At 49.3% G+C, this 12,171-nt stretch overlaps 1 protein-coding gene and 1 long non-coding RNA gene across 2 annotated transcripts in view; one reads left to right on the top strand and one right to left on the bottom strand.

Moving 5' to 3' along the window:
• LOC141103354 (uncharacterized) overlaps window positions 1-11,488 on the bottom strand; it is a 68,015-nt gene extending 56,527 nt beyond the window's left edge. The window contains exon 1 of the long non-coding RNA XR_012235307.1: window positions 11,197-11,488. This is a non-coding gene — a long non-coding RNA (uncharacterized lncRNA). The remainder of the gene's footprint in view (window positions 1-11,196) is intronic.
• Window positions 10,438-12,171, top strand: part of FAM78B (family with sequence similarity 78 member B) — a 128,797-nt gene continuing 127,063 nt past the window's right edge. Inside the window, exon 1 of the mRNA XM_073592860.1 lies at window positions 10,438-11,436. Within this exon, the coding sequence (XP_073448961.1) occupies window positions 11,174-11,436 (263 nt within the window). The 5' untranslated portion in view covers window positions 10,438-11,173. The remainder of the gene's footprint in view (window positions 11,437-12,171) is intronic.

The raw sequence follows: 12,171 nt of genomic DNA, 5'->3' as shown, positions 1-12,171 counted from the left end.
TGTAGGACCTCACACACAGGTGTATAGGTGTCAGTGTTGTAGGACCCCACACACAGGTGTATAGGTGTCAGTGTTGTAGGAACCCACAAACGGGTGTATCGGTGTCAGTGTTGTAGGACCCCACACACGGGTGTATGGGTGTCAGTGTTGTAGGACCTCACAAATGGGTGTATGGGTGTCAGTGTTGTAGGACCCCACACACAGATGTATAGTTGTCAGTGTTGTAGGACCCCACACACAGGTGTATAGGTGTCAGTGTTGTAGGACCTCACACACGGGTGTATGGGTGTCAGTGTTGTAGGACCCCACACACACACAGGTGTATAGGTGTCAGTGTTGTAGGATCCCACACACAGGTGTATAGGGGTCAGTGTTGTAGGACCTCACACACAGGTGTATGGGTGTCAGTGTTGTAGGACCTCACACACAGGTGTATAGGTGTCAGTGTTGTAGGACCTCACACACAGGTGTATGGGTGTCAGTGTTGTAGGACCTCACACACACGGGTGTATGGGTGTCAGTATTGTAGGACCCCACACACAGGTGTATAGGTGGCAGTGTTGTAGGACCTCACACAAAGGTGTATGGGGTCGGTGTTGTAGGACCTCACACACAGGTGTATGGGTGTCAGTGTTGTAGGACCTCACACACAGGTGTATGGGTTTCAGTGTTGTAGGACCTCACACACAGGTGTATGGGTGTCAGTGTTGTAGGACCCCACACACAGGTGTATGGGTGTCAGTGTTGTAGTACCTCACACACGGGTGTATAGGTGTCAGTGTTGTAGGACCTCACACACAGGTGTATAGGGGTCAGTGTTATAGGACCTCACAAACGGGTGTATAGGGGTCGGTGTTGTAGGACCTCACACACAGGTGTATAGGGGTCAGTGTTGTAGGACCTCACACACAGGTGTACGGGTGTCAGTGTTGTAGGACCTCACACACAGGTGTATGGGTGTCAGTGTTGTAGGACCTCACACACAGGTGTATGGGTGTCAGTGTTGTAGGACCTCACACACGGGTGTATGGGTGTCGGTGTTGTAGGACCTCACACACGGGTGTATGGGTGTCGGTGTTGTAGGACCCCACACACAGGTGTATGGGTGTCGGTGTTGTAGGACCTCACACACGGGTGTATGGGTGTCGGTGTTGTAGGACCTCACACACGGGTGTATAGGTGTCAGTGTTGTTGGACCCCATACACAGGTGTATGGGTGTCAGTGTTGTAGGACCCCACACACAGGTGTATAGGTGTCAGTGTTGTAGGACCTCACACACAGGTGTATGGGTGTCGGTGTTGTAGGACCCCACACACAGGTGTATGGGTGTCGGTGTTGTAGGACCTCACACGCGGGTGTATGGGTGTCGGTGTTGTAGGACCTCACATACGGATGTATGGGTGTCGGTGTTGTAGGACCTCACACACGGGTGTATGGGTGTCGGTGTTGTAGGACCTCACACACGGGAGTATGGGTGTCAGTGTTGTAGGACCTCACACACGGGTGTATAGGTGTCAGTGTTGTAGGACCCCACACACAGGTGTATGGGTGTCAGTCTTGTAGGACCCCACACACTGGTGTATAGGTGTCAGTGTTGTAGGACCCCACACACAGGTGTATGGGTGTCAGTGTTGTAGGACCCCACACACGGGTGTATGGGTGTCGGTGTTGTAGGACCTCACACACGGGTGTATAGGTGTCGGTGTTGTAGGACCTCACACACGGGTGTATGAGTGTCAGTGTTGTAGGACCCCACACACGGGTGTATGGGTGTCAGTGTTGTAGGACCTCACACACGGGTGTATGGGTGTCGGTGTTGTAGGACCTCACACACGGGTGTATGGGTGTTGGTGTTGTAGGACCTCACACACAGGTGTATAGGTGTCAGTGTTGTAGGACCCCACACACAGGTGTATAGGTGTCAGTGTTGTAGGAACCCACAAACGGGTGTATCGGTGTCAGTGTTGTAGGACCCCACACACGGGTGTATGGGTGTCAGTGTTGTAGGACCTCACAAATGGGTGTATGGGTGTCAGTGTTGTAGGACCCCACACACAGATGTATAGTTGTCAGTGTTGTAGGACCCCACACACAGGTGTATAGGTGTCAGTGTTGTAGGACCTCACACACGGGTGTATGGGTGTCAGTGTTGTAGGACCCCACACACAGGTGTATAGGTGTCAGTGTTGTAGGATCCCACACACAGGTGTATAGGGGTCAGTGTTGTAGGACCTCACACACAGGTGTATGGGTGTCAGTGTTGTAGGACCCCACACACAGGTGTATAGGGGTCAGTGTTGTAGGACCTCACACACAGGTGTATGGGTGTCAGTGTTGTAGGACCTCACACACACGGGTGTATGGGTGTCAGTATTGTAGGACCCCACACACAGGTGTATAGGTGTCAGTGTTGTAGGACCTCACACAAAGGTGTATGGGGTCGGTGTTGTAGGACCTCACACACAGGTGTATGGGTGTCAGTGTTGTAGGACCCCACACACAGGTGTATGGGTTTCAGTGTTGTAGGACCTCACACACAGGTGTATGGGTGTCAGTGTTGTAGGACCCCACACACAGTTGTATGGGTGTCAGTGTTGTAGTACCTCACACACGGGTGTATAGGTGTCAGTGTTGTAGGACCTCACACACAGGTGTATAGGGGTCAGTGTTATAGGACCTCACACACGGGTGTATAGGTGTCAGTGTTGTAGGACCTCACACACGGGTGTATGGGTGTCAGTGTTGTAGGACCCCACACACAGGTGTATAGGTGTCAGTGTTGTAGCATCCCACACACAGGTGTATAGGGGTCAGTGTTGTAGGACCTCACACACAGGTGTATGGGTGTCAGTGTTGTAGGACCTCACAAACAGGTGTATAGGTGTCAGTGTTGTAGGACCCCACACACAGGTGTATAGGGGTCAGTGTTGTAGGACCTCACACACAGGTGTATGGGTGTCAGTGTTGTAGGACCTCACACACACGGGTGTATGGGTGTCAGTATTGTAGGACCCCACACACAGGTGTATAGGTGTCAGTGTTGTAGGACCTCACACAAAGGTGTATGGGGTCTGTGTTGTAGGACCTCACACACAGGTGTATGGGTGTCAGTGTTGTAGGACCTCACACACAGGTGTATGGGTTTCAGTGTTGTAGGACCTCACACACAGGTGTATGGGTGTCAGTGTTGTAGGACCCCACACACAGGTGTATGGGTGTCAGTGTTGTAGTACCTCACACACGGGTGTATAGGTGTCAGTGTTGTAGGACCTCACACACAGGTGTATAGGGGTCAGTGTTATAGGACCTCACACACGGGTGTATAGGTGTCAGTGTTGTAGGACCTCACACACAGGTGTATGGGTGTCAGTGTTGTAGGACCTCACACACACGGGTGTATGGGTGTCAGTATTGTAGGACCCCACACACAGGTGTATAGGTGTCAGTGTTGTAGGACCTCACACAAAGGTGTATGGGGTCGGTGTTGTAGGACCTCACACACAGGTGTATGGGTGTCAGTGTTGTAGGACCTCACACACAGGTGTATGGGTTTCAGTGTTGTAGGACCTCACACACAGGTGTATGGGTGTCAGTGTTGTAGGACACCACACACAGTTGTATGGGTGTCAGTGTTGTAGTACCTCACACACGGGTGTATAGGTGTCAGTGTTGTAGGACCTCACACACAGGTGTATAGGGGTCAGTGTTATAGGACCTCACACACGGGTGTATAGGGGTCGGTGTTGTAGGACCTCACACACAGGTGTATAGGGGTCAGTGTTGTAGGACCTCACACACAGGTGTACGGGTGTCAGTGTTGTAGGACCTCACACACAGGTGTATGGGTGTCAGTGTTGTAGGACCTCACACACAGGTGTATAGGGGTCAGTGTTGTAGGACCTCACACACAGGTGTATAGGGGTCAGTGTTGTAGGACCTCACATACAGGTGTATAGGGGTCAGTGTTATAGGACCTCACACACGGGTGTATAGGGGTCGGTGTTGTAGGACCTCACACACAGGTGTATAGGGGTCAGTGTTGTAGGACCTCACACACAGGTGTACGGGTGTCAGTGTTGTAGGACCTCACACGCAGGTGTATAGGGGTCAGTGTTGTAGGACCTCACACACAGGTGTATAGGGGTCAGTGTTGTAGGACCTCACACACAGGTGTATAGGGGTCAGTTAAACGAGTGGCCTCTATGATAAATTGCTAAGGTAAACAGAAATAGTAAACATGTACCATCATCCAGAAATCAATAATTAATGAAGTTGGAAGCCTGATCCCCAGTCAGGCGACCAGAAAAATGGGGGCATATTGGACTATTACGGTACAGTAAATGTTAGTAACAATATAAAGCATATAACGGTAGTAGTAAAAATTATGGTTGATTTTATTGATGCAAAGGACAAATCAATGGTAATACAATAAAACATGATAAAAGTACAAGTATATCACCAATGGGATCATTAGTATACAGTACAACAGATAATCTCAGATATCATATTCCTCGACTAGTTTCGCGGACATAAGCCGCTTCGTCAGGAGGTAATCTGAAGATGGTTTATTATGACTAAACAGACTGAACCTAACAAATAAGGAAACATACAATGAGGTTTTCCAAAAGACATGAACAATAAAAATTGTATTACGGCATCAAAATTAACAAAAGAATAATAAAAATTGCAGGAGGAAAGGGGGGCAAATCTGCTTACCCATGTCCCAACAGACCCCAGGCGCAAGGCCCCACCACCAGATGGTGATCTCCCACGGCGACCCAGGGGAGCTGCAGAGATGATGGGGATAATAAGGATAAAATATATATTATAGAAAGGTAAGGTAAGCTGAATTGCCACACACGGGACAGGTGAAGCATATGATGATGATACTAATAATAATAATAATGAAGGGAAGGTGAATAGTGGGGGATGTGAAGAGTGAGAAAATAAGTTGCAAGGTGCAAAGAGTAAGAGAGAATACATGTAGTGAACAACGAAGGTGGGAACAATTAAGGAATATGTAGTATTGTGTAGTGTGAAAGTGAAAGAGTGACGGGTGAAGAAAGAAGGACCAGAATGGGGAAGGGAGACACTATTACTTTGGCTACCCGCCCTATCTTTCACATGTTTTTACCCAATCATGTGGTTATTGTCCTCTGCCTTTCTTAACTTATATGCAATTTTTATGCAATTAGGTTCCCATGGGTTTATGTCTTGGGGGGCTACCGCACCGGCTTCTTAGGGTATTTATCAATCCCTAATTTACCTAATTTAAGTCCTTTACGTTATTTTCAATTATATTTTATCTACTTATTATGCTTGAATATTTTTCATTTTTTTGTTTATCATTTTGTTGTATTGGGACCTTCTGCTTTCCCTTTCCCTTGTTCCCAACTGAGGCGCCGGCACGGGCCCCTCCCCCTGTGCTTTCCCGCGGCGGCCCGGTGAGGTCCCTGGCGGAGGGGTCGGTCTCGGAAACGGGACCGCCCCCTCCTCTTGCACTGGTCCTGGCAGGGACTTCGTTCCTGTGGCCGTAGGGCGGGTGCGCATACGTGCGCGCGCGACCACCTCGCGCGCGTGCTGTGTGGGACCTCTGACCCTGTGACGTCATGCGCTGGCGTCCAACCGGCGTGTGATACAGCGTCGCAGGGTCGGGGGCTACAAATAACAGGCTTTGCCTGTTTGTTTGACGGTCCAGCTTTTGGTCCCCGGGTTTGTGTACCCTAGCCAGCCAATTGTAAGTTTGAGGGGATTACCAACCTTACCTTTATGTTTAAGTCCCGCACCCCAGGGCATCAGCACTGGTTATATTTGCATACCGTGTTTTTTCCTCTTAGATGCTCCAGGCTGGGGTGAACATGCCTTGTTATGTGTTCGCCCGTCGCTTGCAGTCCCTAATACCTTCCCATTGACCTTACTAAGGCACCAGCCCCTTGCAGGGCGCCTTCCCCGGGAACCTTTCTACGCTCATACTAGTATCAGGTATCCTTATGCCCTTATTCACTCCACATCTTCACATCCCTTTCCCCTCCTTCCCCCCCCCCTTTTTCCCCGTTTTCCCTCCCCCCTTTCCCCCCTTCCCCCCTCCCCGGTTTTCCCCTCCATTCCCTTCCCCTTCCTCCTCCCTTCCTTCCCCATTCATCCCTTGCCCTACCCTCATTTTCCTTTCTCCTTCTTTTCTCCCTTCCCCATTCTGGTCCTTCTTTCTTCACCCGTCACTCTTTCACTTTTACACTACACAATACTACATATTCCTTAATTGTTCCCACCTTCGTTGTTCACTACATGTATTCTCTCTTACTCTTTGCACCTTGCAACTTATTTTCTCACTCTTCACATCCCCCACTATTCACCTTCCCTTCATTATTATTATTATTATTATTATTATCATTATCATATGCTTCACCTGTCCCGTGTGTGGCAATTCAGCTTATCTTACCTCTCTATAATATATATTTTATCCTTATTATCCCCGTCATCTCTGCAGCTCCCCCAGGTCGCCGTGGGAGATCACCATCTGGTGGTGGGGCCTTGCGCCTGGGGTCTGTTGGGACATGGGTAAGCAGATCGCCCCCCTTTCCCCCTGCAATATTTATTATTCTTTTGTTAATTTTGATGCCGTAATACATTTTTTATTGTTCATGTCTTTTGGCAAACTTCATTGTATGTTTCCTTATTTGTTAGGTTCAGACTGTTTAGTCAGAATAAACCATCTTCAGATTCCCTCCTGACGAAGCGGCTTATGTCCGCAAAACTAGTCGAGGATCATGATATCTGAGATCATGTGTTGTACTGTATACTAATGATCCCATTGGTGATATACTTGTACTTTTATCATGTTTTATTGTACTACCATTGATTTGTCCTTTGCATCAATAAAATCAACCATAATTTTTACTACTACCGTTATATGCTTTATATTGTTACTAACATTTACTGTACCGTAATAGTCCAATATGCCCCCACTTTTCTGGTCGCCTGACTGGGGATCAGGCTTCCAACTTCATTAATTATTGATTTCTGGATGATGGTACATGTTTACTATTTCTGTTTACCTTAGCAATTTATCATAGAGGCCACTCGTTTACTTGTATACATTGGGTGGATAACACACCCGGCATCATGTCGAGTGGGATGTTTTGGTGGGCTTTTTGAGTGGACATGGCTATCCTTTGCCCTCCACCCTATCGACCCCAATTATCCCACCCCTCATTTTTAATCAACCCCCATTGACACATATGTTTCTGCATCTTCTGGGGGGGCCTCTTATTGTACATATTATTACTCCCTTACATTATTATTTTTCTACAATTAGCCCCGATGCAACCCTCCGAGACAGATGCCCATCAGTTTGGCCAGACACTATTACTTTGGCTACCCGCCCTATCTTTCACATGTTTTTACCCAATCATGTGGTTATTGTCCTCTGCCTTTCTTAACTTATATGCAATTTTTATGCAATTAGGTTCCCATGGGTTTATGTCTTGGGGGGCTACCGCACCGGCTTCTTAGGGTATTTATCAATCCCTAATTTACCTAATTCAAGTCCTTTACGTTATTTTCAATTATATTTTATCTACTTATTATGCTTGAATATTTTTCATTTTTTCGTTTATCATTTTGTTGTATTGGGACCTTCTGCTTTCCCTTTCCCTTGTTCCCAACTGAGGCGCCGGCACGGGCCCCTCCCCCTGTGCTTTCCCGCAGCGGCCCGGTGAGGTCCCTGGCGGAGGGGTTGGTCTCGGAAATGGGACCGCCCCCTCCTCTTGCACTGGTCCTGGCAGGGACTTTGTTCCCGTGGCCGTAGGGCGGGTGCGCATGCGTGCGCGCGCGACCACCTCACGCGCGTGCTGTGTGGGACCCCTGACCCTGTGACGTCATGCGCCGGTGTCCTACCGGCGTGTGATACAGCGTCGCAGGGTCGGGATCTACAAATAACAGGCTTTGCCTGTTTGTTTGACGGTCCGGCTTTTGGTCTCCGGGTTTGTGTACCCTAGCCAGCCAATTGTAAGTTTGAGGGGATTACCAACCTTACCTTTATGTTTAAGTCCCGCACCCCAGGGCATCAGCACTGGTTATATTTGTATACCGTGTTTTTTCCTCTTAGATGCTCCAGGCTGGGGTGAACATGCCTTGTTATGTGTTTGCCCGTCGCTTGCAGTCCCTAATACCTTCCCATCGACCTTACTATGGCACCAGCCCCTTGCAGGACGCCTTCCCCGGGAACCTTTCTACGCTCATACTAGTATCAGGTATCCTTATGCCCTTATTCACTCCACATCTTCACACCTTCACATCCCTTTCCCCTCCTCCCCCTCCCCCCTTTTCCCCGTTTTCCCTCCCCCCTTCCCCCCCCCCCCCCCGGTTTTCCCCTCCATTCCCTTCCCCTTCCTTCTCCCTTCCTTCCCCATTCATCCCTTGCCCTACCCTCATTTTCCTTTCTCCTTCTTTTCTCCCTTCCCCATTCTGGTCCTTCTTTCTTCACCCGTCACTCTTTCCCTTTCACACTACACAATACTACATATTCCTTAATTGTTCCCACCTTCGTTGTTCACTACATGTATTCTCTCTTACTCTTTGCACCTTGCAACTTATTTTCTTACTCTTCACATCCCCCACTATTCACCTTCCCTTCATTATTATTATTATTAGTATCATCATCATATGCTTCACCTGTCCCGTGTGTGGCAATTCAGCTTACCTTACCTTTCTATAATATATATTTTATCCTTATTATCCCCATCATCTCTGCAGCTCCCCTGGGTCGCCGTGGGAGATCACCATCTGGTGGTGGGGCCTTGCACCTGGAGTCTGTTGGGACATGGGTAAGCAGATTCGCCCCCCTTTCCCCCTGCAATTTTTATTATTCTTTTGTTAATTTTGATGCCGTAATACAATTTTTATTGTTCATGTCTTTTGGCAAACCTCATTGTATGTTTCCTTATTTGTTAGGTTCAGACTGTTTAGTCAGAATAAACCATCTTCAGATTCCCTCCTGACGAAGCGGCTTATGTCCGCGAAACTAGTCGAGGAATATGATATCTGAGATCATGTGTTGTACTGTATACTAATGATCCCATTGGTGATATACTTGTACTTTTATCATGTTTTATTGTACTACCATTGATTTGTCCTTCGCATCAATAAAATCAACCATAATTTTTACTACTACCGTTATATGCTTTATATTGTTACTAACATTTACTGTACCGTAATAGTCCAATATGCCCCCACTTTTCTGGTCGCCTGACTGGGGATCAGGCTTCCAACTTCATTAATTATGTATAGGGGTCAGTGTTGTAGGACCTCACACACAGGTGTATAGGGGTCGGTGTTGTAGGACCTCACACACAGGTGTATAGGGGTCAGTGATGTAGGACCTCACACACAGGTGTATAGGGGTCAGTGTTGTAGGACCTCACACACAGGTGTATAGGGGTCAGTGTTGTAGGACCTCACACACAGGTGTATAGGGATCAGTGTTGTAGGACCTCACACACAGGTGTATAGGGGTCAGTGTTGTAGGACCTCACATACAGGTGTATAGGGGTCGGTGTTGTAGGACCTCACACACAGGTGTATAGGGGTCAGTGTTGTAGGACCTCACACACAGGTGTATAGGGGTCAGTGTTGTAGGACCTCACACACAGGTGTATAGGGGTCAGTGTTGTAGGACCTCACACACAGGTGTATAGGGGTCGGTGTTGTAGGACCTCACACACAGGTGTATAGGGGTCATTGTTGTAGGACCTCACACACAGGTGTACAGGGGTCAGTGTTGTAGGACCTCACACACAGGTGTATAGGGGTCAGTGTTGTAGGACCTCACACACAGGTGTATAGGTGTCAGTGTTGTAGGACCTCACACACAGGTGTATAGGGGTCAGTGTTGTAGGACCTCACACACAGGTGTATAGGGGTCGGTGTTGTAGGACCTCACACACAGGTGTATAGGGGTCGGTGTTGTAGGACCTCACACACAGGTGTATAGGTGTCAGTGTTGTAGGACCTCACACACGGGTGTATAGGTGTCGGTGTTGTAGGACCTCACACACAGGTGTATAGGGGTCAGTGTTGTAGGACCTCACACACAGGTGTATAGGGGTCAGTGTTGTAGGACCTCACACACAGGTGTATAGGGGTCGGTGTTGTAGGACCTCACACACAGGTGTATGGGGTCAGTGTTGTAGGACCTCACACACAGTGTATAGGGGTCAGTGTTGTAGGACCTCACACACAGGTGTATAGGGGTCGGTGTTGTAGGACCTCACACACAGGTGTATAGGGGTCGGTGTTGTAGGACCTCACACACAGGTGTATAGGGGTCGGTGTTGTAGGACCTCACACACAGGTGTATAGGTGTCAGTGTTGTAGGACCTCACACACAGGTGTTAGGGATGGGATGATCGGATTGGTCCCATCATGTCAGAACACTCAGTCCATGGATCGGCTGTGTATGTCTGTCTCCTGCCTGTCTCTATATCCCGTCTTATCTGTCGGGGGATTTAATCCTTGTAATCTGAGTGTGGCCGGGCAGGGACAATCCGTATGTTGTGTATGGGGGGGGATGAATGATGGATGGGAGATGACAATGCAGGGTGTGTTCTGACATGGAGATCGCTGGATCTTGGTGCACACTGACAGATCCCCTCCCCTCCCCCCGGTCGGTGGATCCCCGGGCTCTCCCTAACCTGTACTGACAGCTCGGTAAGTGGGAGGATCGGACGGATCGGCTCTCCTCCTCCTCCCCACTGACAGCCAGAGAGGAAAGCAGCCTCGGCCATCGCAGCCACCTACCGCCGGCCACCTGGGACATGAGCAGTCCCGGAGATCGGAGCGGAGCACAGGGGGAGAGGAAAGACTGGGCCCGAGGTGGGGGGCAGAGGGGATCGGGGATCCGGGCAAGGTGGCATTGGGAGCCGTACAGTATGGCAGGGAGATCAAGATGAAGAGGAGGAGGAGGAGCAGGGAGGGGGGTCTCCATCATCTATCAGTGTGCTGCTGCTGTATAATATTACCATCTGGCTGAGCCCGAGTGATGAAGGAACACAGCAGTCCTAGGAGGGCCATGCTGTCACCCTACCTACCGCCCCGTCCTCCTTCTCCTTCTCCTTCGCTCTGCTCCGATTAATTGATGCCTCTCGTCTCCTGCCCCCGAGCCGAGCACCGATCATGGGCTGTCTGCAGAGCCTTACCTGCAAGTCCCGCATCCGGAGGGAGAACATCACCGTCTACGATGTGTGTGCCACCATAGACCAGTGCCCGACCTCCATCGAGGAGAACTCGCCCATTGTCTTAAGGTACAAGACCCCCTACTTCAAAGCCTCGGCTCGGGTGCTCATGCCACCCTTACCCAGGAATGAGACTTGGGTGGTCGGATGGATACAAGCCTGCAACCAGATGGAGTTCTTCAACATCTACAGCGACCTGGGAATGTAAGTCACCCTGATATCACACCCTCCTGCCACCCTGATGTCACCCTCCTGTCACCCTGATGTCACCCTCCTACCACCCTGATATCACCCTCCTACCACCCTGATATCACCCTCCTACCACCCTGATATCACCCTCCTACCACCCTGATATCACCCTCCTACCACCCTGATATCACACCCTCCTGTCACCCTGATATCACACCCTCCTGCCACCCTGATGTCACCCTCCAGTCACCCTGATGTCACCCTCCTGTCACCCTATCACCCTCCTGCCACCCTGATATCACCCTCTTGTCACCCTGGTTTCACCCTCCTGCTACCCTGGTGTCACCCTTGTCTCCAGGAGCTCGTCCTGTACCCTGGCATGACAGGCCATGGATGGGTCAATGACAGCTCCTTTAAATGTCCTGCTTTATTCTTGGTGGTTGATGGTGTACAGTAATCAGAGACCAGGTTCCATTCAAGGACTCAGAACACCTGGGTGAGGAGCCTTATTTAAAAAAAAAAAATGACAGTTATTATCAGCTTCGTCCAATCAGGCTTTAAAATGGCAGTCACATGGCTGGAAATAGAGAACCAGCAAGAAATCTGACTTCATGTCTTCAAAATCTAAATTACATTGGGAGGAGATTTACTAAAACTATACATAGTAACCAATCAGCTCCTAGCTTCAGCGTGTTCCGTGAAGCTTTGAAAATGAAAGCTGGAAGCTGATTGGTTGCCAATCTAAAGCCT

Source organism: Aquarana catesbeiana, linkage group LG07 (genome assembly GCF_042186555.1).
Source record: "Aquarana catesbeiana isolate 2022-GZ linkage group LG07, ASM4218655v1, whole genome shotgun sequence".
Taxonomy (NCBI): domain Eukaryota; kingdom Metazoa; phylum Chordata; class Amphibia; order Anura; family Ranidae; genus Aquarana; species Aquarana catesbeiana.
Note: the sequence above shows the minus strand (reverse complement) of the source record. Positions and strands in the feature narration are given on the sequence as shown.